Here is a 26,965-nt window from a genome sequence, read left to right as displayed (position 1 = left end):
TGGAATGGTAATGGAATTTGATATATTGCCTTTCTGTGGTTACAATCAAAGTGGTTCACATGTTATGAACAGATACTTATTTTGTACCTGGGACAATGGAGGGTGAAGAGACTTGCCCAGAGTCACTAGGAACTGCAGTAGGAATTGAACCGGGCTCCCCTGATTCTCAGGCCACTGTACTAACCATTAGGTTACTCTTCCACTACTGATCAAAGTCTACTCTTCTACTCTATTCTCAACTGGACATATTCCAGCATCTTACCCCTTCCTCCATCAAGCTTGGACTATTTTGTTTCACTTACGTTTAATGTGATTGATGAGTCTGTCTATATTCTTGATGTTCTAATTTGGATCAATGCTACACACCAGGTGTGTTTTCTGATTTCTTTTGCTTTCTCTCAAACTTCCAGTTCCCATTGCTCACTTTCACTGTTTAGCCTCCTTTGATGCTGCTCCCACTCCTCCAAACCCCTCATTTGCTCACTTCTCCCCTGGTTCACTATGAAGTTTAACCTTGCATGGACCCATAGTCTGGTGGGACCTGACCAGCCTATGTGAATCAAACTTCATAGTGAGCCAAAGGTGGAGGAAGCAGGCAGTTGCTGGATAAGCAGATAAGGTCCAGAGGATGGGACAAGGAGAAGAGAGTATTGGAAGTGGGAGATGTAAGTTAACCACCTCTGTGTCCCAGTAATTCAGTCCTATGAGATGCGCTTCTCCTGCAGTGGTTAGTAATTACATGTGATAGGCTGATGGCACAGTGCCCTTCCAGCTCTGGTATCTTTGGCTATGACTGTGTTGGCCAGAAACTCACTGCAGCTCTGATTTGGGAGTTGCATGCCAGCCAGAAAAAAACTCCGGCACCAGGGGAATATTTTTGTATTTGAGTTGAATGTCATTTGATGCATATATATGACGTGGAAAAACTGCACAGAGCATAGGAGCTACATCTTCCTAAGTACTTTATATTTTGCAGGTTGATATTAAGTTTTGTGCATGTTGTGGGATGGGGGGGCAACTTCTGTGACAGCAGAATCCTAAACATTTGTAAATAGTGTGACATGGGAGGAAGGTTTTAGTTAATCCGGTAAACCCCATCCCTTCAGACTATTAGCTTAGTAAAAACATTTAGAGCTGTCAGATTTATAAATGGGTGGGAAGCAGCAGTCAGAGGCAGGTCACAAAAGACATAATCTTTTATTGTTTGGAAGATCAGAAAATAGAAAAAAGGAACTTGATATATCAAGGCTCATTGTGAGAATGGTTTACGGAAATCTGTGCAGCATTATAGCTTGTGTCGCATCTCTGCTACTAATAGTCCTTTTTAAGAATAAAGTTGAGTAGGTGTGTATGCGTCTCCTATTGGAGGAACGGTAGTGTTTCTGAGGCAACTTCCATAAGGTAAATGAATTTCTTGATATCTGACACTGGCAGGGTATCTTTTAGTGTGTGTTTGTGTGTGTGGTGGTGGGGGAGGTATTTAGAACTACTAAGCTGAAGACAGATTTCTTTTAAAGCCACAAACAGATGAGGATCCTTGGTCACTGACGTGGTCTGAAACTTGAGAAATAATTACCGAAAGAAGAGAAGTACTGTATGTGAAACACACTGAACTATTATTAAGCGTTCATTTTTTTTTTTACAAGGAGCGCAGGTGTTTTGGAGTTAGACGTAGCTCTGTAGCTTCAAGTTTAGCAACAAAAAAAGTTGCAATTTTATATTCTTAGCTTGGACAAAAACCAGAGTCACAAAATCTTAAATTAAGGATAAAACATCAAATGGCAAAATCCTCCTAAACCTTTAATATTACAGGTATGTGTGTATCTCTGCATATAGATACGTATGGGTTTGAACAATTTTAACTTAAAAAAAAAAACTTTGTATCTATAAGAAAGGTCTATTCATATATAATACTTCTCAAGGAGAGAGAAAAGGTTGTAAACCTATACATTTTTTAAATCATTACACACACACACACACACACAAAACCCCTTAATAAATAGTATGTTTGAAAAAATATGTCTAGCTCTGAATCAAACACAATGCTGACACAGAATTAAACCTTCACTTCCTGTGACTGTAATTTAATGCTGAAGTGTCCATTAGCATTAATACTTTTAGTATCGATTTCCAAACAGGTTAGTCAAGAATAGAATTCAGAATCATTATTTATCTAAAATAGGCGGGTGAATGATGATAAAAAATGAAGCAGTTGTTCGTGTAATCAAAATGACTATTATATAGCATTCATCTCCTCTTGTCAGTTAATGAACTGCTTCTTTTAGACCTTGCTTCTCGGTGAAAGAGGTCTTCAAGTTCAGTATATGTGGAAATGTAGCTGTTTGTTAAAATCTTATCCAAAATTTTTCTTAAGTGGAAGTGAGTGAGGTTTTTTTAAAAATCAGTTTGTGCAGTTGTTGAACCTAATATACACTATTTTGGTAAAAATATCAAAACTATCTACTTAAGATAATCTTACTGCATTTCATCCTTATTTGGCTTGTTTGAGTGCTGGTTTCTTATTCGATATGCCATTTTATGGTAGAGATACCTATAGGTTAAAGCAGAGGTGGGCAGCCTCGGTCCTCAAGGGCCACAACCCAGTTGGATTTTCAAGATTTCCACAATGAATATGCATGAGTTCTATTTGCATACAATGGAAGTAGTATGTGCAAATCAATCTCATGCATACTTACTGTGGATGCTAGACCACAGCCATGGAACTCCCTACCATTAGAAATGAACCTTGAACCCTCACTTTCCAAATTTAAGAAACAAATGGGGGAACTAGGAGGAGACGAGAGAGAAGTGCGGCACATGTTGCAGACTGGGAGGATTGACTGGAGGAATGTTTAGGGATGTAAATATGGAAGAAAGTTCATACGTTTTCCTTATCTTGCACCCCCATTGTTAATTATAAACAGTTGTAGTATAATTTAGTCACACGGCTGTATTAGATACTGGTGAAGGGGGTGAGAGTGGGGGGATGGGGGAGAACTATGTTGGAAAGTGTATGGTAAGTGGGGCACCTATGGACACTTGGTGGGAATGTAACAAAATTAAGATCTTGGGAAGGGTTTGGGATAAAATAGCAAGGTGCATGGGAGTGGATTGAAGATCTGAACCAAAGATTTGTTTTCTGGGAATTGGTTTGGGTGGAGGGAGGGGAGTAAAGTAATGTGAGACTAGTGTCCATTTTGGTTATGGCTGCTAAAATGACTGTATCTAGTTGTTGGAAGGAAGTAAAGGGTTAACTGTTGGGCAAATGGATGGGGGATGTGCAGATAGCTTGAGAAATAGGAGAAGATTATGGGTGAACTTAGGGGCCAAGAGGAGACATCAAAATATATGGGACTCTGCACTTGGGATTGGTGATCTGGTGATAACATTTAGTAAGGGAATGGAGGGGTGGGAGGGGATATGGGATTGTAAGGGGGAGGTGGAGAATGGGCCAGTTAGAGTGGATAGGGTTGGGAAGTAGGGGTCTTGGTTTAACTGTATGAAGGAAAAAAACTACCACTTTTTTTATTTATTTTGGAATATGCTTATGTTTTGAGAATTGTGAAGTGGTTAATCAAGATTATAGTTGGAAAAGAAAAAAAAAAACCTCCTAATATTTTGACTCCTGTTTCTCAAAGCCTGATGGATCAAAATCTTATCCCTTAGATTTCAGCTAGTAAGGAGGCTTGTCGATATTATTATTATTTGATTGAGGGAGTCTTCTTTAGATCTGGTGGCAGGACTCCTCCATGACCACCTCTTGTATCTTTGCAGCTCTGCAACAGAGTCTCCTCTGGGTACTCAGCCACCAATCTTGGGGCCATCTATAGGTGAATCCCTTTGAACAGAGCCCTCCTCCTTTACCTCTTGTGGTGTCATTACCTGCAGTAGTGGAAGATGGACAACAAGACTTGCCCTCCATCCAATAAGTTTCCCTATTAGATGTGTGGAAGTGGTAACCACAACTGAGAGAATGCTAAAAGGGACTGTTGCCCAATTGTGTCGTTATAGAGAGGAGGCGGTGGTGATGATGTTCTACGAGATGAGCTCCTAAATACATGCTATAGAAAATATAATAGCAGTGATAGGATCTCAGGTGCTTTCTTTATAGGTCATAGGAGTGTCCTGTATTTGGGGAATTTGAAAGAACTCGTCACACAGTTATTGAAGCAAAAGAAAAAAAAATAATTCCAAATATGACCACATCACAGGATGAGGCAAAGCTATACAAATAATAACCAAAGAAAATTCCTTTAATTCATAGACCTGAACCAAATACCACTGATGCAACCAACCCCCACAGAATAATACAATTTCCTATGTCATTTAGTGAAAAGAAATTTCTCTAAATGTCCAAGGTCAGAGGGGGCAACATCTTCCTTTGATAAGACACCAGGCACCTATAGGAATAGTTTAAGAAAAAATACAGCCTCTGTATGTACTTTCAGTTAAAGTCTTGCCTGTGTGCTTGAGTAGTAGGCACCTCATTTGGAAAGATCTTCTTTGGCCATGGAGCACTGTTTAAAATACGATTTCAGCACCAAAAACCTATCCTCTTTGGAGGAGAGTACTACCAAGAAGGTGACCCACATTGTTACAATATATTGTGGAGTCCTGCAAGAAAATGGTTAAATCCAGATTACCTCCTGTAGATCTACCATCAGCCACCCTCTCAGTGGTCCCCTGCCCTGAGACAGTGCCAGAACATAGAAACACTTAATGAGCAAAATATTTCCATTGAGAAGTAACAAACTCTCTTTAAAATATTTTCTAAGCAATAATTCTGCTGAAAGCATTCTCTAAAGGTTCTAACATAGAATGAAGAGCATATAGGGGTTGAAAATGCTGAGTTCTGAGTTAGGAGTTCGCCTCCTAAGAAAAAGATCTGTGAGCTATTACAGGTAGTTCTTTAAAACTTTGTTGAGTGTGCCATGGCTGCCAAGAAAGTGAGTAGAATGATGATGATTTGAAAATGAATGGAGAAGAAAATTAAGAATATCTTGCCTTCATAGGTCCATGGGTGTAGCTTGGAGAAGAGACAGCTGAGGGGAGATATGATAGAAGTGTATAAAATAATGAGTGGAATGGATCGGGTGGATGTGAAGCGACTGTTCACGCTATCCAAAAATACTAGGACTAGAGGGCATGAGTTGAAGCTACAGTGTGGTAAATTTAAAACGAATCGGAGAAAATTTTTCTTCACCCAACGTGTAATTAGACTCTGGAATTCATTGCCGGAGAACGTGGTACGGGCGGTTAGCTTGACGGAGTTTAAAAAGGGGTTAGATAGATTCCTAAAGGACAAGTCCATAGACCGCTATTAAATGGACTTGGAAAAATTCCACATTTTTAGGTATAACTTGTCTGGAATGTTTTTACGTTTGGGGAGCGTGCCAGGTGCCCTTGACCTGGATTGGCCACTGTCGGTGACAGGATGCTGGGCTAGATGGACCTTTGGTCTTTCCCAGTATGGCACTACTTATGTACTTATGTAAGAGCACCAAATATTATAATGGATTAAAACATCTGTCTTATGAACAAAGGCTAAATAGATTGAAGCTCTTCAGCTGGAAAAACAGATGACTGAGAAGGGGGGGGGTGATATATGTTTATAAAATCATGAGTGGGGTAGAACCATTAAATAGATGCTTAGCTTTTCCAACAATGCTAAAACTGATGGAGATGCTTGAAAATAACATCTATTTGAAAACATGTTGTACAAAGTATTTTTTCATGCAGCACATACTAAGTTGTGTAATTGGTTGATGAAGGACGTCAAAGTGACTAATATTTATGTATTTATAAATAGGGTTTGAAAGAGGTGTGGAGGAGAGGTTCATAAAAATGTATTAGGTACTTTTTAAGTTCTGCCACATACTTGTAAACTGGCCACTGTTGGAGACAGGATGCTGATCTTGATAGACTTTGGTCTGTTTCAGATCGGTTTATCTTCTGTTCCAAAACATTTGTATAAATCCATTGGTAGATTTGATAGAAACATTTGGAATTAGCCCCTATCCTCCTAATTCTATAGAAGTTTCCAAAAATTGCACATACAAATTTGGGCGTGTTCCAACTTGCATGCACAATTTCATTGAATAATAAACTAATTAGCACCAATAATTGGCTTTTTACAAACAATTATTGTCAATTAGATTTGATTGGCATGCACATAAATTTATATGTGGGATCCATGCCTAAAATGTATGTGCAGTCTGAAAAGGGAGTGCGGAAGTGGGAGGGGCATGGATGTATTGGGTGCATTCCTAAAATTAACGCACGTTCTAAAATGTTAGGCATGATTCCCTGCATCTAACTTTAAACTTTTTTGGGCACCATATATAAAATCTAGCTGTGTGTGTATGCTGATGATTTTTTTACTGGTAGCAAAGGTGTCCTCAACAACCTGTGATTTGATGACAGTTCAACATTGCCTGAGAGGAATATTTCAATGGCTGAGGACCCATCATCTGGTCCTGAATGTGGACAAGACCATTCATTGCATGTTGGGTTACTGATAAACGAGAGCGACCGGGAAGAGCAAGACATCTACTTGGGGAAATAATTTCAGTTGTTGATTTATTTAAATATTTGGGAGTCTGGCTGGATTATCAGCTTGAGTTTACTCAACAGGTGAACATGATTGTTAGCCATGGCTATATGATATTTCGAAAATTGCATGCTGTACATGGTTACATGGATGGAAAGGCTTGTTTTGACATTGATACATGTGTTATTTATGACTCAACTAGATTATGCTAATGTAGTATTAGTAGGTCTTCCTAAATATGGTTTAAAGAAACTTCAAACACTGCAAAATACTGCTATTCAGATACTGGGTAGGTTAGGTAAGGTAGATCATGTTAACCCACTCTCTATTCATTACTATTGGTTACCGGTTCAATTTCAAATTAAATTTAAAATTGTACTGCTGAGACACACAGTGTATTATGAGCAATCTCCAATGCTTGCAGCATTGGTTAAACCCTATGTTCCTATGAGAAGTTTACGTTCTTTGGGTGCATTGCAATTTGAAGTATGGGGAGTAAAAGAGGCACATTTGTCAGGAATGCGGAATCGAGCATTCTGTGTTGTGGCCCCAGATCTTTGGAATAGGTTACGGGGTACTTTACGGGCAGAAAGATCTTGACCCTGTTGAAGAGTCTCTTGAAAGCACTTTTTTTTTTACTCTGGCATTTTCTGATTTGACATTGAGGGATTAAATGGTACTGTACGCTGCTATTTAATAGTGTGGATTTGATTGCTGCTGGCATGATTGGGCTGATATGATTGAACTTTACTATCATTTATTGTAGTTGTATTTCTTTTATTTGGGGTATTGTAAACCTCTTTGATATTTTTATTATGTAAAGCAGTATTACAAATTTTATAAGCTATTAATTATATGTGTATCTTGCCTCCTCCAGTCTAATCCCACCCTGGGAATGCCTTCTGCAGCTCGTGGATAAGTCTGTAGCTATATGTATGAATTTTTACCCAGGGTGGATAATAATCAAAAAGCCCATTTCTGTGATCAAAACATTTTCCGGGGGATATTCAAAACAATTTCACTGGCCAGAACTGGCAGCCAGCCAGTTACATCATTTGTTCGCAGCTATCTGTTCATCTTCAGCGGCACTTAACCAGTTACTACTACTATTACTACTTATCATTTCTAAAGTGCTACTAGATGTAAGCAGCGCTGTACACTTGAACATGAAGAGACAGTCCCTGCTCAACAGAGCTTACAATCTAATTACCTCCTGTTTCTGGCAGTTGTAAGGATGCTGGTTTCCATTAGTATCCCTGGCCTCATGTAGTCTTCAGCTGCTAATAGGGTGGGCTGCCAGTGGTCCAGTGCCAGCACTACAAGCATTTTTAAAACGTGCAGGCTGGCACACTTAATTTCCCAACTACTGAGCTCTCTCCTGCCCAAGATCATTTGTCAAGAAGTGTAGCTAGCACGGTTTATAAATATTGGAGTCATTTAATTTGTTTGCTTAAAAGTAGGTGGGTGATGCCAGAAGATTCTAGTTTGTCTCCTAGATTTTGGTGTTTTAGAGCACCATATCGTTTTTCTAATGAAACAGCTATATTATTTTAACCTTCTTGCTCCTTGCATTCTTTGGAGACTTCAAGCATTTTTATGATGTGAAGGGTACATATCCTAGGAAAGCATGTAGCTGGTAACTATGGGTTCAAGGTCATCTCTTCAAAAAGATAGGATTGTGCAAGCTTTGCATTGAATGATGCTATTATTACTAAGGAGTTACTTAACAACATGTATGTATCTTTGGTTACTTTTTACAGGGTATGAAATATCTTTGCATTCCTGCCTCTGATTCACCATCTCAAAACTTGTAAGTTTTTTTTAATATATTTTCTTTAATTCCTTCAAAAGAAACAGGTCAAAATATGAAACTGAGGTTTTAATAAGTGTGGAAGCAGATTTTGTTGAAATCCCTTTATTAAGGTTTTTGAAATTGAAATTTGCAAACAACATAAAGACCATCTTATTCCAAAAGGCTTACCCTACTGACCCAACCTAAGTGCCTGAATCCAGCAACACAACGAAACCAAATCCCGTAACGAACACTATATAACTCTTCTTCTCAGTGACTCTCCTAATGTATCTGTAGCACATGACCCTCTTTGATAATAATATCATGTTGTATATGTTTATCATTGAAGGCAACTAACGCCTCACGGTACTATGTAAGCCACATTGAGCCTGCAAATAGGTGAGAAAATGTGGGGTACAAATGTAATAAATAAATAAAATAGTCTTGAACAATTCAAAAGAACATTTGCTCTCATTAAACAATAAACATATACTTATTCAACAACTCCCATCTGCAATCTTTAATGGTGTCCAATGCATGTTTTTGTTCTGAAATCCTCCCAAGTCCTAAGTAAATGTTTATAGTGAAGTCTTAGGGAAGGCCATAATATTCTTTCCTCTGATCCTTCCATAAGGAATATAATAATTTGGACAGGTGAGGCAATAGGGTTTCTGCTTCCTGACACTTACCCCAAGATACAGTGGACCAGCCATTCCCAAGATATGGGATGACAGGATTGGCAGAGTGAATCAGAGAAATTAGGGAGGACAGAGACTATGTTTCTTTAGAAGGGAAAAGTCTTTATTAATTATCAATATTAGATGATAAAGCAATAAGGCAATATAGCAATTCGGCAAGGTAGTTAGAGTAATCAGAGTAATTAAAATAATCAGTGATCAGTAATCAGGCGATGACGAAGCAATAAGGCAGGTAACAAATAGCAGAGTGATCAGGCAATAATAAAGAAATAAGGCAAGTAACATATAGCAGAGAAATCTACTAAGTAATTAGGCAAAGCAATTAGACAATGAAGCAATAACAAATCGCAATTTGTTATTGAGAGGGAGTGAAACTACAGCTGCAAAGACTTACTCTCTGTTGGTCATCTCAGCCCTCTGACTAGAGATAACACAACAGTGCCTTATATACACTGGATCGAGCATCAATCCCCCTCCCAACTTGCAATTTCAGCTAAATTCTATGTTACATCAGCTAATTTCTGTCTTGCCTTATTGTTTACATAAAATGGTACATACTATCTCAATGTTTATGAAACTCAGCAACTTAAAATAAGCCCAAGTTTTCTTTTACAGAGGATTATACACGTCATTCCGTCATAAGGATTTCCCCAGCACACAGGTCTTATCAGAGTACTATCTAACCCTCAACACTCTTGGTTCTCAAACTATATATTCATTCTTGTGTCCTTGCGAATGGTAGGACTAGTGGCACCGACTCTGCCAGGGGAGGGGAGAAGAGTGCTCCTAGCTGGGTCAGCACGACCTTGCAGCTCTCAGCAGAAAATCAGCTCTCAGAAAATGCAGTTCTGAGGCATTTTGAGTCTTTTTAGCCATACAATTCATAGGTCATAAATGACCTGTCAGTGGTCAGAAAAGTGCACATCAATTCATAAACTAACATAATTCCAGCATAAATGTACATTTAAATCACCCAAATTTTTCCAGTGATTAACAATAAGTTTAATTGCCACAGGAAAAAAAAATCATAAAACAAAACTGTCATCTATTGACCTTAGGCACATCTTCAGGAGATTCACAGGTTCCCAGATAACCAATTTTAAGGATATAGCAACATTAATTTGCAAAATTGCTGAAATACGGTGCCAAACATGGGTCCAAAAGTTCTCTACATTAGGGCATTCATACAAAGTTCCAACTGATCTCTTACAAAACCATCATAAATCATCCTGATGTAGCACACACATTTTGGCCTTAACTGGCAGAATTTGGATAGGATGTGAAGAGGGGAATTTTGACATCCAAGTTGGGACCAATATCTGCCGGACGAGAGGAGAGATCAGCACTAAAGGCCTTTAGCCGTATACCCATCCAGGCCAGGCATTTTCCCCACCCTGAGGCCCTTAATAGCCTGTGCAACTTCCTATTCTGAAATGGAACAATCTAAAACCTTCACCTCTGCAGAAGTAAGGGAGAGTAACACAATGCCTGTTAAGAAAGATTTAATACGTTACACAGAAATACCCTCCTCACTAGTATATAGCTTGTGGTAAAACTCCTGGAAACACCATTGTATAGCCAAATCAGAATCAGTAAGAACCCCTGAGCTATCATGGATTTTCAGAATGATGGACTTCTGCCTTTTGGCTTTCACTTTATTGGCCAGTAGCTTAGAAGCCTTATTACCCTGTTCATAAAACTTCTGTCAGACCATATCTAAGTGAAAGGCCAACTATGTGGCCCTTAGCATGCAGTTCCCTACAGAGAGCCTCCAGCAGATTATCAGCCGTCCTCTGTGGCTGCAGTTTATAATTGCCATCCTCCGGTTCTAGTTGGTCCTGGAGTGCCCTCTCCTTGGCTTCCCGCTGTTTTTTAAATTTGTGAGCCCAACGCTATAAAGTGTCCCCGCAAATACACCTTCAACACTTCCACAATATCTCTACTACTTATCATTTCTATGGAGCTACTAGATGTATGTAGCGCTGTACACTGGACATGAAGAGAGAGTTCCTGCTCGACAGAGCTTACAATCTAATTAGGACAGACAAACAGGACAATTAAGGGATAAGGGAATTACTAAGGTGGGAATGATAAAACAAGTGAGTAAGGGTTAGGAGTTAAAAGCAGCATCAGAAAAGTGGGCTTTTAGCCTAGATTTCAAGACAGCCAGAGATGGAGCTCGACATACTGGCTCAGGAAGTCTATTCCAGGCATATGGTGCAGCAAGATAAAAGGAACAGAGTCTGGAGTAAGCAGTGGAGGAGAAAGGTGCAGATAAGAGAGATTTACCCAGTAAACGGAGTTCCCGGTGAGGAGCGTAGGGAGAGAAGAGTAGAGAGGTACTGAGGAGCAGAAGAGTAAATGCACTTGTAAGTTGATAAGAGGAGTTTGAACTGTATGCGGAAATGGATAGGGGCCAATGAAGTGACTTGAGGAGAGGGCTAATATGAGCATAGCGACACTGGCAGAATATAAGTCGTTCAGCAGAATTTTGAACAGTGAAGGGGAGAGAGATGGCTTAGTGGAAGACCTGAATGAAGCAAGTTGCAATAGTCTTAATGAGAGGTGATAAGAGTGTGGATAAGGGTTCTGGTAGTGTTCTCAGAAAAGAAAGGATGAATTTTGGTGATATTATAGATAAAGAAATGACAGGTATTAGCAGTCTGTTGAATATGTGCAGAGAAGGAGAGAGAGAAGTCGAAGACCTCAAGGTTACGAGCTGATGAGACAGGGAAGATGAGTGTTATCCACAGTGATAGAGAATGGGGGAAAGATAAGAAGCTCAGTTTTGGCCATGTTTAGTTTCAGATGGCAGTGAGACATCCAGGCAGCAATGTCAGACAGGCAGACTGATACTTAGGCCTGGATTCCTGATGAAATTTCTGGTGTGGAGAGGTAGATGTGGGAGTCATCAGAATAAAGGTGATACTGAAAACCATGGGATGAGATCAGAGTACCAAAGGGAAGAAGTATAGATGGGGAAAAGAAGAGGTCCCAGGACAGATCCATGAGGTAGACCAACTGATAGTGGGAGAGAAATGGAGGAGGATCCACCATACACTAAAAGTACAATGGGAGAGATAAGAAGAAAACCAGGAAAGAACAGAGCCCTGAAATCTATGTGAGGACAGCATATCAAGGAGTAGGTGGTGATCAAGTGTCAAAAGCAGCAGATAGATCGAGAAGGATGAGGATAGAATAGACACCTTTAGATGTGGCCAGGAACAGGTCATTGGAGACTTTAGCAAGCACTGTTTCAATGGAATGTAGAGGGCAAAAGCCAGGTTGAAATTGGTCAAGAATAGCTTGAGATGAAAAAACTCAAGACAATGGCAGTGAACAGCACATTCAAGTATCTTGGATAGGAAATGGAGGAGGGAGATGTGGCGATAGTTGGAAGGACAGTGTTATGATCGTGGTCAGAACCCCTCTCAAACGTACCTTTTGCCTGGGGTCAGCTTTTTAGCTGGCTTCTATTCTGTTTTTCTGTCCTGTTTGAGCTAGCTCGCTCTTTCTCTGTGCCGGCTGCTGCCAGCATGGGGCTAATTGTCTCACTTCACTGCACTGCAGTTCTCCCTGGGTGTACTGGCTTCAAGAGCTTCTCGGTGCTGCATTGACGTGGGTTGGGCCTCTCGGGGTTTCAATGTGTTCTGCCTGGCTCTAGGGAGAGTGACATCATCTGGGAGGGCCTTGATAAGGAAGTGGTGTTCTTTCCTTCAGGGCCTTCGCAACGTTTGCTTCTGGCTACTTGCTTTAGGTCCAGGTTAGTTTAGTGCAGTGTAGTAATCCTGTTTGGCAAGTGAAAGAGCAGACTGGAAGGAGGTCAGCAAGAATTTGAAATGTATGAAGTCAGCATGGGCATTGTATTTCTGCCAAAGGCCTTCAGCAGACCGAGCACAGGAACATAGGTAGTGGATTTTAGAGGTCATCCAAGGCTGGGGTTTGGTACATCATACAGAACAGGGAATGGAAGGAGCGAAAGTATCCAGATCAGAGGAGAGAGTAGTATTATAGGAAGAGACAGCCTCATTGACAGATAACATAGTGGTTGAAAAAAGATTTGAAACACTGGAGGACAGAGTATAAGGGTCAATAGCCTGAAGATTCCTAAATGTATTGGTTGAGATTGGATGGGTGGGGGGTGGGGGTTTAAGTGTGAAAGTTATCAGATGATGGTCAGAGAGGGGAAGAGCTGAGGTGCAGAAACTGGAGAGTGAGCAGTTTGAGTAGAAGATAAGATCAAGACATTGGCCATTCTGGTGAATGGTCGTTGTGGAGCACAGTTGAAGATTGAAAGAGGATGTTAAAGAGAGAAACTGAGAAGCATAAGAGTTAGAGGGATCATTAGCATGAATGTTACAATCCCCAAGAATGAGGGAAGGAGATGAAGATTCAAGAAATAAGGAAAGCCAGGTGTCAAAGTCAGTAAGAAAGGAAGAAAGGGGGTCGATAAATGACTGCTACTCGGAGAGGCAGAGGAATGAATAGACGGATGGAGTGGACTTTGAAGGAAGAAAAACAGTGAGACTGAGGTGGAAGAAGAGGTTGAAATCTACAGGAGGGTGAAAGTAGTAGCTCGACACCACCTCTGCGGCCAACCAGGCAAGGAATATGGGAGAAATTGTAATTTCCATGTGTTATAGTGAGCCCTTGTGCCCCGACTGAGCACGGCTGAAGGGCAGCGCCTTACTCGGTCAGGCAGCCGGACAACCCCTAGCTTCACCTGGGAAGCGACCACCGTTCCTCGGAAGTTGAGCCCCCAGGTTCGGGTGGCCACCAGGACTTCGGGATACGGATGGGGTTGGGCAGCCACTGACCTGGCTGGCGGGTAGTCGAGAACAGTCCTAGGGTCTAGGCAGGCAGCAACACAGTGGAAAGTCGAGTTCAGTCCAAGGGTCTAGGCAGGCAGAAACACAGCGGGTAGTCAATGTTCAGGATCAATCCAGAAAGCAAGTAGCACGTAGACAGCAAAGCACACAATATCAAGCACCAAACCTCTATAGCAATAGAAGCCGAAGCAAAGACTGAAGGCGACTGCAGTTCTTAAATAGTCCCTCCATCAGCAATAACTCTGCGCAGCTGGAGGGAACGATCCAGATTGGTGGCCGCTGGAAAAAGGTGGAGAAGCGGCGAAAGGCGGCCGATCCCGCACCATCAGGCGCGGCGAGGGAACCGCGCCGGAAGCAAGCCCCACTTCCGGAACGCCAATAGTTCACGTGGCCGCCACCACAGCCATTACAATATGGCCGGCCAACACCAGCATGGCCAGCCTATCAAGACCTGTCACCACGATTGGCCTGACATGGCCGGCCATCACGACCAGACCGAGCAATGGCATGGCCGGCTATCACGACCGGACAGAGCAAGACCACCGCCGATAGCCCGCATGGCCAGCCACCGTTACCGGGACAGCGCTCGGAGGTGAGCCGGCCGTGTGGGCCGCACTGCAGGTGAGGGACATAACACCATGACACAGGGCTGCGGCTGAAGCAGAGTCTCAGGGCAAGCAGATGGAGAGTACGAGAGATAAAGAGATTGGAGACATCATGGTGTGACCTGCATGAATAGGCAGAGAAGAAGGGGGGAGGAGAGGAACAGAAATTAGATTGGAGACATCACAGTGCGACCTGCACGAATAGGATGAGAACTGATGTGGAGGACCAGGATTGGGATTCATATCCCCAGCAGAGAGCAGGAGAAGGAGCCAAGAGAGTAAGGAGAAGAGTAGGAGAGGCATGATGACAGTGACAAAGGTGAGATACTTAGAATGGAGATGGTTGAATGGAAGGTAGGAAGCATTGAAGGATGACAGCTGAGAAGAAGGGAGAAGACAAAAGATGGTGAGGTGATGAAAGCAGAAGGTGGGCAAATATGTTCCTGCATGTTTCTAGTTCAAAATATAGACTTTTGTTTCATTTCTGAGGGTTGGGAACAGTTCCATCTTTGCTTGCAACGCATGCCTCCATCTCTGCATTTTTGGTGCAGCTTTCTATCTGATTATGGTCCATATCTCTATTTCAGATGGTGTAGCCCCTACCATTTTTGTATGCAGGCTATGTCTACTTCTTTACATGGTGGGCTCCCTTCCTTAGAGCACAGCTCCTTCTCTACATGCAGTCCTGAGGTGCTTCTCTCCATGGGGACCACAGCTCCTTCTTGTCTTGAGGAATGCAGCCCTCTCTCTGCATGTGGAACATTGGTCCTTCTTGGCATATGCAGTGCACCACCTCTTCGGCATATGGAGCACATCTCCATTTTGGTGGCTGGGGTATGCCTCCATCCTTCTCTACCTCTCGGCATTTGGCCCCTCTGCCTCCATCTCTTGATGAGAGGGGCCCTGATGTTCTCTCTATATAGGTCAGGATAGCACCATAGAGAACTAAGGCTCCTTTTCTATCTCCTGCAGGGTGGGCTTCTATATCTAGCGGTGTGCCTGGACCTCTCGCTGTGTTGCGATGCCTTGTTTGTTTATCTGAGGACTGAGACTTACTATTTGTCTGCACTTCCTGACTTGTCTTCCATTTGGTGTACGTTGTCTTCTTGTTGTGCACTATAGTGCTTCTGGTTGGGGCTGTCCTCCATTCCTTCTTACATTTCTTTCGGGCTTGTCTTCTTTGTTTGCCTTGGGAGTTTCCTCGAATGCTGCTCTCTGCATGCCTTGGCTCAAAGGTTAGCTGTCAGTCTTGAGGTTGCCTTATAGGCGAGGTTTTTCGCCTGCCTCCTCCTCCTTTTTCTGTGGTTCTATTCCAACCCTAATGAGTAAACTGCTTTGCTACATCCCATTTGTCCTGGACTGGTCTGGTATAGATGTTAGTTTTGTTTCCTTTAGTCTTATTAGACCAGTTCAGGACTGCCCATCTCCCCCCCCCCCCCCCCCCCCCCTCCCAAATCGGATTTTTCCCTTGTATTTCTATTCAGGGAGAACGCATTCTGAATATCATTGAATATTTGTATGTCAGTTGAGTGCAAGCCTCAGTTATAGTTGTGTTGAACACTGAGTGATGAGCTATCGATATCTTTTCACTATGATCCACTGTAGGACTTATGAGTACCATTGCTTGGCTATTTGAAATACTGAACACTTCAGCTGCACGATACCCTTAAGGGGGATTCATGTGGAACTTTTTTTTTTGTCTCCATCTGGTGGTAAATGGACAATAACCCATTTGGACTGGTCTGGTAAAACTAAAGGAAAAAAAATCCCATATTATCTTCTTGATGGCAAAGTTTACTGGCTGAGACACATTTATTTGCTTCCTATATTCCACAAATAAATCATGTTTTCTAAATGCCTCAGATGTCAACTGTTCCTACCTATGTCTTTTTTTGATAAGTTGAAGTAATTACTAATTTTTTATATATTAATGGCCAAAAATATAGTCACATATTTTACCAGTGTTACAGATTGTAAGCATGGCAGCATGGGCAAATTAGATCAAGTAAAGGTGAGGTAATTTTGTCATTCACTTGCTTCTTCATGCCAGATCCTAGAGGTTCAAACTGAACTACCCAAAAACCTTTCAAGAATAATGACTAGGCAGTAAAATATTCTAATTGAATGTACTTGTAAATGCAGTTTGCACTAAAGATCCCATTTCTCTGTTCTGCTTTTTATGATATTGATGTCAAACTTTGTTAAAAGCTTCCACATAGCCATGCCTGTCTTTATCATTTTGAGTAATTAGCTACTGACTTGACCACAACATTAGTCACACTGATGTATGCAAAGTGATTATAGCATCAACAGCTAAAATTTGCTCTGAAGTTTTATAAGTGAGGTTCACTCAGCTATAATAATTTAAGACTTCCTTTATTATGTAACAAATAACTAAATGTAAGTAAAAATCTACTGTGAACTAAAAAAAAAAAAAAAAGGAAACTTAAGGATCATGACCCAAAGAAGAAACAACAGAGCCAAGAAACCTGGTGATTTTTGCAGCAGTCTAGGTGTTGGTTGTTGCTATATTATGTAGATCATGAAAAAATGCTGTCAGATCAGCAAGTGGTCCCATCTCAAAAAATGTAACATAAGCAGAAGTCAGCAAGTGAATATAAAATATGTACATATACCCAAAGTAAGGTGTGTGTGTGTGTATATATACAGTGCAATCCGCTTAAGTGCAGGGGTCTGGGACCAAAGAAATGCATGCAGTTAACCGGAGCATGCACTTAACCGTTGTGACCCAAAGAAGCTTGACATCTGATAAAATATGTACAGTACTGTTTATTATTATACATACAGTATACAGTCTCCATTAACTGATGTTAGGCTTACTTGAAGTAATCAGTTATAGTCCTCTGTACACTATTGGGTCTGTGAGTTCCATAGACTATGTCTGCCAGTCGGTAAAAACTGTCATAGCACTGACATCCAGTGGCCTCCAGATAGGCCCGCACAGTGTTGAGACTCTCCAGGGCTCTTACGAAAGTGACAGGAGCAGGTTGTTGAATTTCGTCAGCATTTGCTTCGCTGCTCCTTTCATCATCTGTTTCATCATCAGCCGTTGTTGCCTGTGTGTAGGCGCATATCTGGACATCAGTGCTGTCGTCAGCTGTTTGTAGATCGTAATCAACAACTATGTAGCGATGAAACTCCTCTTCAGTAACACCGGCTGGGATGTCAATAACCTGTTCATCTGACGCGTTTGCAACAGCTGCATCTGTTTCGTCGCTCTCCACATCCTTAACAAAGCTTGCCTGCTTGTAGCAGTTCACAATGGTTGCCTGTGTAACATGATTCCAGGCTTCTTTCTGCATATGTAGGGAATCCAGCAGTGATAGATTACAAGCCAGTTCAACAGCACGTTTATCCTTGCCAGTCTGGTCATCCACAAATCTCATCAGACGAAATAGCACAAGAGCCCGATAATGTTGTTTGAAATTGGTTATTATGTCTTGATCCATAGGTTGGATCAGAGAGGTAGTGTTTGGTGGCAGGAAGACCACCTTGATGTTAGACAGCCTGACATCATCACTGTGTTTCTGCCTGCCTAGACCCTTGGACTGAACTCGACTTTCCGCTGACGCTTTTGTGCCTGCATTCTAGTATCTAACTTCTTTAGCCACTGCTTCCAAATTTCCCCAGTCATCCATAAATTTGCGTTAGCCTCGTATGACACAGGAAGTCACTTAACATTCTTGAAGCAACAGGGCTGTTTGCTCTTTCCAATGATGAGGGGTTCCAACTTCTCACTCCCATCCATATTGCAGCAAAGGAGGATCGTCAGTCGGTCCTTCGACATTTTACTTCCTGTAGTTTCGGCTTGTTTGAATGCAAGTGTGCCATCAGGAATCGCTCGCCAGTAAAGACCGTTTTCGTCAGCATTGAAAATGTCACGAGGTGCAAACTCATTCAAGATGGTAGGAAGAACTGAAACTACCCAATTTTCAGCACCAAAGTCATCGGCGTCTTGTTTTTCACCATGCTGTTTCTTGAATTTTATGTTGTTCCTCTCTTTCCATCTTTCCAACCATCCAACAGTGGCTTTGAATTCAGTTAGTCCAAGACTTTCAGCTAGCTGATTAGCTTTCTTTATAAGCAGTGGACCACTGACAGGAAACTGTCTGCTCCTGACTTGAGAAAACCACCAAAGAAGAGCATCTTCTACATCCTCAGCTTTTCCCGTCCGTTTACGTTTCCTGTGGATTTGTATTGTTTTGCCAGTGTTTCAGAAGCTGATCTTTCTGCTTCGATACGTGAAATTTGACTGGGATTGACACCATATTCTTTAGCAATAGATGCTTGACTTTGTTTTCTAATTTTTTGAACTTAAAAAATTAGAAAACAAACAAAGTCAAGCATCTATTGCTAAAGAATGTGGTGTCAATCCCAGTCAAATTTCTATTTTTTCAGCCAGTGTTAGTTTTACAGTTGCGCGATGATGACGACGACTCCAGTGTACACTCTAACAACTTTCTTTCGCTTATTCTGCCTGTGGCGGTTTCCAATGAGATTTCAAATTTATTGCCCCTTTGTCACGTGCCAGTCGGCTTCCATATTCCGTGCGTGCGCTTACGCTGAATCTTTCCTGTATAGGAGCGGTCTTAAACCATGCATATAAGCGAATCTTGCACTTATCAGTGGTACGCTAAACCGAAGTTTGTTCCCATAGAAATTGATGGCACCAAAAACGGGGCCGAAGTACGGCATGCAGTTAAACAGGGCATGTGCTTATCCGACGTGCATTTAAATGGAGTGCACTGTGTGTGTGTGTGTGTGTATGCACACACATACACATATGTCTATATGTATATAGGAGGTTAGTCAAGTTAGCTAGGGGTTTCAAGTCCATCTTTGCCTATACTGTTGCCCTCAGGGTGAAGAGGAGAAAGATATGGCTACTAAGATTCATATTGGTAATTCAAAACTTCCTTTAATGTCAACACATTGTATAGTCTCTTTGTAAATTGATAAATTGATATTTTATTAAGCAGAATACTTCAATTCAGTAAAGAAGGTACATGCAAATAAGGCCACTCTTGAGCATATGCAAATTAGAACCACTCCCAGCCTATGCAAATTAAAACATATGCTCTCTCTTAACAGTCCCAAAACAAGAGGCCCTTATACTAAGGCGCGTCCATTCTGAACCACTGCCTGGCTACCGTGTGCCCCGGGCAGTAATTTCATTTTTTATGCGCATCCAATATGCGCTTCTCAAAATATTTTTTATTTTCCGGTGTGTGGCGCTAATCGGGTGGTAATCAGCAGTATACGTGCATAGATTATTACTGCCCAGTTAACATGTAAGACCTAACCGCTAAGTGAATGGATGGTAGTAAGGTCTCAGGCCCAGAATGGATGCGTGCCAACTTTTATTTTGCCACACGTCCATTTTTGGCCCCCCAAAAAGGCCTTTTTTGCAAGCGAGTTGAAAAATGGACCTGCGCTTGTCCAATACACGAGCCTACACTAGCACAGGCCATTTTTCAGCACACCTTAGTAAAAGGACCCCCAAATTCTTTAGTCTTCAAATAAATGAATACATAAATCTGTCCAGCCTCTTATAACTGCTTACTTACACTTTAGTAGTTTCTTCATTGGGAGTAGCTTCTCTTTGTTTCCCAAAGTGATGATATCTTTAAAAGCCCACAAAAATTTTTTCCTTCAGTCCACTTGTCAAAAAAACTTTTTCTTGCCCAGGTAGGAAAAAGGAAGAAGGCTACCACCCACTTGCTTTCACAGCCAGTTGCCTCCCCAACTAACCTTCCTACAAAAAGTTTCAGTAAACAACAAAAAGGAAAATCTTAGGTTTCATAAGGCTCCACTTCCATTTCTTCCTGGTTGTTGCACTCAGTGATGTCCATAGGTCCTTTCTCTTCTTCTCTTGCCTCCCAAACCATCGCAAGAGACTTCTGGAAACTCCCTCCTTTCTTTCAACCTGGGGAAAGGACCCTTAAAAGCTCTATTTCCTATCTATCTTCTCCCTGATTGGGTCCCTCTTTCTTGGTCTTGCATTGGCCAGAACTGTCTTGCCACCCCCCTTCTTGAGTTCCATGGGACTTCCCATATGCTTCCCTTGGGTCTCTCCTGAAAGGGGTTTCTCCTCCTGCCCCTCCCCCAAGATGAAAATTATGCATTCTGTTTTTGTTCTTCCCATGGCTTGTATAGGCGCCTCCTCTGCTCTAAGGCATTATGTTTCCTAGCCTGGTTTGTTTGGCCAGAGTTTCCTACAGATTTTGGGGATTATTCCCCATCCCTGGTCTACAGTATAAATGAGAGTTAGATATTACAGTGTCTTGTAAAAGTCCTCAGATCCTTGTACATTTTTCACATTCTGTCTAAAAACTATAGAAAGCATTAAAATAGGAGGATGGGGATGCCAAGATAGCGGCAGCTCCTTCTCAGATTTCTCTTTGTTTCCTTTTCTTCTTTTAATCATGGTCAAAAGAAAAGGCTGGCCATGGGTTTTACCCCTCAGAATCCTGGTAGCCCGTTGCAGAGAGTCCAGTGCTGTCAGGAAATGTGTCAGGAGATGACCTAGCTGTATGGACAACAGAGCCTGTGAGCTTAGTGTTGTTGTATAGGATTAAGACATCTTTGAGCCCTGAACAGTGGATATATCCCCCACCACCTATCTTGAGGAGCTTCCTGGCAGTGCTGGCTGCAGCACTGTGGGAAGATGTTGTGAGAATGTTGGTAGTTTAAGGGGAAGCGTTTGGAGAGGAAATCTTCCTGCAAAAGTAGCTTCAGGCAAATGTGGTAGCTGGAGGTTTTGAAGTTCGAGGTGCTATGAGTGAGATATTTTGGATGACTAGGGGTCTGTTTGATTCTGCTGCTTCTTCATATGATTTCTTGGTTAGACTTTGAAGGTCATAGGGCAATCTATTTCAGATCTTAGCCAAGCTTTATTCCCTCAGCTTAAAGTGTTAACTAGCTAAATTCCAGGAGCATGAACTTAAAATTAAGATAGCAGAAGGAGAGATTGTTAAGGTGAAAACTACAATGGAGAGTTATAGACCTAGACTTCTGTCCTTGCATGAATTAAATTGAATAAACATATTACCATCTTGAGATATATATACAATTGAGACCCTGCAGAATGTTACTAGGAACTGGGTTTTTAATTTTCCTCTCATGAAATGTTTAAAAGGTATATGTGTGAAATTTTGAAGGTCCCAAAGGGATTGATTCCTTCTGTTTCTAGAGAATTTTACTATTTGCCTGCTAAGAAGAGGTCTGGTAGACTGCAGCAGGATGCAGGTCAAACAGTGGATGTTTTGGATGTTACTTCTTTGTTTGAAAAACCTGATTTGGACTTGGTTGTTCCCACTGTTAGTGACATGGGTGCTGAGTTTGGATAGAAATTGGCTGTTGCATTTCTTTTTCAAATATCATAATATTCTTAGGGGTCCTTTTACTAAGGTGCTCTGAAAAATGGCCTGCGTTAGTGTAGACGTATTTTGGGTGCACATAGATGCATTTTTCAGCATGCCTACAAAAAATGGCTTTTTAAAATTTTTGCCGAAAATGGACGTGCGGCAAAATTAAAACTGGCGCACGTCCATTTTGGGTCTGAGACCTTACCACAAGCCATTGACTTAGCGGTAAGGTCTCACACATTAATCAGGTGGTAGTGACCTACGTGTGTCAGATGCCACTTGGTGCACATAGCAGACGCGTACCAGAAAAGAAAAATTATTTTTCGGATACGCGCCAAAAATGAAATTACAGCAAGAGCCACGCAAATTGGCGCATGTTGAGCACGTGTAGACGCTTACGCGGCTTAGTAAAAGGGCCCCTTAATTAGTTTTTGAGTTTCTGTCTGAATCAGGATTGGCCAAGTTCAGTCCTCAAAGGCTGCAAGCTTGATGAGGTTTTCAGTATGTCCCTAATAAATATGCATGAGAGAGATCTGCATGCAAATCTCTGTCATGCATATTCATTAGGGATATCCTGAAACTCTGGTGATGTTTCAAGAGGCCCTGGGAGGGGGGAGGGAGGTCCCTGCCAGAGGGTTGGAGAGATTGGATGTCTGTCCCTGGGTGAGTTTGGGAAGTCATAAAAGAGTCTGCAGTGAGGTACACGAGGTCTTTGATTGCCTGTACCCCCACTAGAACCCTTGGGAGCGCTGGGGGATCCTGGAAGGAAGGAATAATCAAGCTGGCTAAAGGAGCAGTTGCTGCCCCTATAAGTGGCAACTGAGAGGGCGTGAGAGCTTCAGGTGAACATGAGGAGTCTAGCCTGGAAGCAGGACTGGGACACGGAGAATCTGCCCAAGGCCAGTGTGCAACCCCTTCGAGGTACACTGCTGGAAGAAGGACAGCCTGAAAGGCCTGTGCCTGAAAGTAGCAGATTTTATTTTATTTTATTTATTTATTTATGACATTTGTATCCCACATTTTCTTGAGACAAGTTCAATGTGGCTCACATTGTAACAGAAACTAATTGAAGTTACATAGAACATTTTATGACAAACAAATAAAATGTGGATGATCATGGATATAGCAACCTATAGATTAGATATTGAAGTGGTTGCCTCTGTTATTAGTGAGCAATCCTATCAACTGGGTTTTTAGTTGTTTGCGAAATGCAAAGAAATCATCAATGTGACGTGGTTGTTTGGGTAGGGAGTTCCATCTCTTAGTACATTGATAGGAGAATCCAGCAGTATGAATTGCTTTATATTTAATTTTGTTGCATTGAGGGAAGAACTCTATGAGGTTCTGTATATAGGACGGAGCTTGACCGTGTATTATTTGGTCAACGAGTATACATAACTTGATTGAGACGCGAGCATGTATTGGGAGCCAATGCAAATTAAGTAGAAGTGGGGTCGTTTTGGAGTATCGAGCAGCTCTCAGTACTAGGCGAGCTGCCATGTTCTGGGCAGTTTGTAATTTCCTTATTAATGAGGTTTTCAGTCCTGCATAGATGGCATTGCAACAGTCACATTTAGACAGTACTAGTGATTGAGCAAGGGATCTGAAGACTGAATTTGGGAAGTATGGCCTTAATCTCTTTAATTTCCACAGTGATTTGAAGACATTGCATACTACTTTGGATACTTGTGGTTCAAATGATAATTATCGATCAATTGTTATACCTAGGATCTTAATGCTGGATTCCAATGGATAAGTTATGTTGTTGATAGTAAATTTATTTGAATTTATTGGGTTTTAGGGATTTGTTATTATTAAGAACTTGTTTTTTTCCCTGTTACAGTAAGTTTCAACTTGAAGTTGGTTGCCCAGGTTTCCATTAGGTCTAAACCATTTTTGATTTTAGATAGAATTTCTTCGATGTCTTTAAGAAAAGGTATATAAATTGTAACATCATCTGCATACATAAAAGAACAGAATCCATTTGATTCTAGTATATTACCTAAAGGTGCCATCAATATATTAAATAAAATGGGCTAGAGAGGGGAACCTTGTGGTACTCCACAATTTGGGGACCAGGGAACAGAGATTCTTGAAACAAGAAATCTTTGAACCACTAAAGTACATTGATACTTATCCCAAAGTGGTCTAGAAGGTTGAGTAGTATGTTATGATCGACTATATCAAAAACACTAGACATATCAAATTGTAGAATGATGATTTTTCTGCCTTTGTTCAATTCTGCTCTAGTTTGCTATAAGTAGGTCTGAAACTGGATTGACTGGCATGTAAGATCGAGAATGAAGTAAGATAAGTTGTTGAGCAACTAGTCCTTCCATTATCTTCACCTGTATTGGAATTGAGGCTATAGGTCTGTAGTTTGAAACCTCATTCATGCAGGACTGTGGGTTCTTGGGAATAGGAGTTAAGATTATTTTGCCATTCAATGAGGGGAAAAGGCTATGAAATAAGTTATAAGATATATTTGATTGTAGACATTGAGGGGCATAATCGAACGGGGGGTGCCCATCTCTAAGGACGTTCCGACGAAGGGGCGGGGAAACCCGTATTATCGAAACAAGATGGACGTCCATCTTTCATTTCGATAATACGGTCGAGGACGCCCAAATCTCAACATTTAGGTTGACCTTAGAAATGGTCGACCTAAATGTTGAGATGGTCGACCTTAGAGATGGTCGTCCCCGGTTTTCAGCCATAATGGAAACCGAGGACGCCCATCTCAAAAACGACCAAATCCTAGCCCTTTGGTTGTGGGAGGAGCCAGCATTTGTAGTGCACTGGTCCTCCTCACATGCCAGGACACCAACCAGGCACCCTAGGGGGCACTGCAGTGGACTTCACAAATTGCTCCCAGGTGCATAGCTCCCTTACCTTGGGTGCTGAGCCCCCCAAACCCCACTCCCCACAACTGTACACCACTAACATAGACCTAAGGGATGAAGGGGGGCACCTACATGTGGGTACAGTGGGTTTTGGAGGGCTCCCATTTACCACCACAAGTGTAACAGGTGGGGGGGGGGGGGGGTGGGCCTGGGTCCGCCTGTCTGAAGTGCACTGCACCCACTAAAAACTGCTCCAGGGACCTGCATACTGCTGTTATGGGGCTGGGTGTGACATTTGAGGCTGGCATAGAGGTTGGAAAAAATGTTTTTTTAAAACTTTTTTAGGGTGGGAGGGGGTTGGTGACCACTGGGGGGAGTAAGGGGAGGTCATCTGGTCAGTTCGGGCACCTTTTCGAGGCTTGGTCGTGAAAAAAAAAGGGACCAAGTAAAGTTGACCAAATGCTCGTGAGGGACGCCCTTCTTTTTTCCATTGGCTTAGGACGCCCATCTCTTAACCACGCCCCCGTCTCGCCTTCAGTACACTGCCGACACGCCCCCGTGAACTTTGATCGTCCCCGCGACGGATAGCAGTTGAGGATGCAAAAAATTGGCTTTCGATTATGCCGATTTGAGCGACCTCGGGAGAAGGACGCCCATCTCCCAATTTGTGTCGGAAGATGGGCGTCCTTCCCTTTCGAAAATAAGCAAGATTGTATAAATAAATCTGGTGCTGATTTTAGAAGGTAGCTTGGACATGAGGCAAGTATATATTGTGAGGTGGCGTATTTGTGTAAATAATGTTTGACTGAGTCTACTGATGTTGTGAGAAAGAAAGCCATATTCTATCTGCTGGCATACAGTTTTGTGATATGGTGGGAATATTTAGAAAATCTGTTGTTGTAGTCTTGAAACTGTCTAGCTCCTTTCTGATTTTCATGATTTTCTGTGCAAAATAATTTGCTAATTTTTCAACATATGGAGCCAGTTCACAGCCAGTCGTTAATGGATGGGTGTTTATCAAGTTATTGACCAGGGCATCTAGTTTTCTGGTATTGAGAGAGAATTTGCCAATGTATTTGGCATATGTTGTTTTTGCTTTTTTTATTCTGTTTCTATAGTCTTTTAAGGTTTTTCTCCAGTTTTCCAGATTTGTTTCAGTATTTAATTTGGACCATAATCTTTCTAAGCACCTGCAATTTCTGTTTGCCTTGAGGATATCCTCGGAGAATCAAGGAGAGGTTTTCTTGATGGGTCTATATTTTGTTTTCATTGGTGCTATTTCATTCAGAATTGTTGTACGCAATGTGTCCCAATTGTCATTAAAGTCAACGTGTAATCCTGGAATTCGTTGCCGGAGAATGTGGTAAAGGCGGTTAGCTTAGCGGATGGCTTCCTAAAGGAAAAGTCCATCGACCATTATTAAATGGATTTGGGGAAAATCCACTATTTCTGGGATAAGCAGTATAAAATGTTTTGTACTCTTTTGGGATCTTGCTAGATATTTGTGACCTGGATTGGCCACTGTTGGAAACAGGATGCTGGGCTTGATGGACATTTGGTCTTTCCCAGTATGGCAATACTTATGTCACTATTGTGTGAAGTTGTTTAAAGTGTGTCATAAGGAATCTTGGACCAAGATTCTTCGTTATTAATTTTTCCTCTTGTTGTGAAGGTGGTCTTCTTCTTATTAATGGTAACATTTAATTAGTGGGGTCTGTGAATTTGTATGCTAGAATGTCTAGTTGGTGTCCTTTGTTATGGGACTGTGTGTTAGTGGATAGAAATGGAATCGAAAATTGCCAATTATGAAGGAAATTCAAGAAGTTTATGGTGTTCAGATCTTCATGCTTTTCTAGATGTAAATTGTATGTCGCCGATCATTAGGATGTTATTTGAGTTGACACAGGTATTGGATATAAATTCAGTAATATCTTCTTCTGCCTTATTCCAGGATCCTGGTGGACAGTATGATATCCCAGGTCTCTGTTCCAGACCATTGACCCACTCCCCAGCTCAACTGCAGAAGAATTGGAAATGTGAGGGGGGTGTGTGTGTGGTCCCCTGTGACACCCTTTAAAGAAGAAAATTTGCTTGTGGGCCCGGGTGGGACTCCGAGTGTGCATCGAATCGGATCTGAGTTAGCAGGGTGTGAGACCCGGGTTATATCTAAATGTTCTTTCTGACTAAAAATATAGAATCTGCTGAGTAAAATCAGTGAAACAAGTTCTTACCCTTTTTTATGAATTTCAAATTACCAAGC

At 41.7% G+C, this 26,965-nt stretch overlaps 1 protein-coding gene across 2 annotated transcripts in view; it reads left to right on the top strand.

The window, feature by feature from the left end:
• DUSP22 (dual specificity phosphatase 22) overlaps positions 1-26,965 on the top strand; it is a 231,116-nt gene that overhangs the window by 141,128 nt on the left and 63,023 nt on the right. For both annotated transcript variants that reach the window (XM_030210952.1, XM_030210957.1), the window contains exon 4: positions 8,311-8,360. In XM_030210952.1, the coding sequence (XP_030066812.1) occupies positions 8,311-8,360 (50 nt within the window). The remainder of the gene's footprint in view (positions 1-8,310; positions 8,361-26,965) is intronic.

This window comes from Microcaecilia unicolor, chromosome 1 (assembly GCF_901765095.1).
Source record: "Microcaecilia unicolor chromosome 1, aMicUni1.1, whole genome shotgun sequence".
Classification (NCBI taxonomy): domain Eukaryota; kingdom Metazoa; phylum Chordata; class Amphibia; order Gymnophiona; family Siphonopidae; genus Microcaecilia; species Microcaecilia unicolor.
This window is presented reverse-complemented; position numbering and strand designations above follow the sequence as displayed.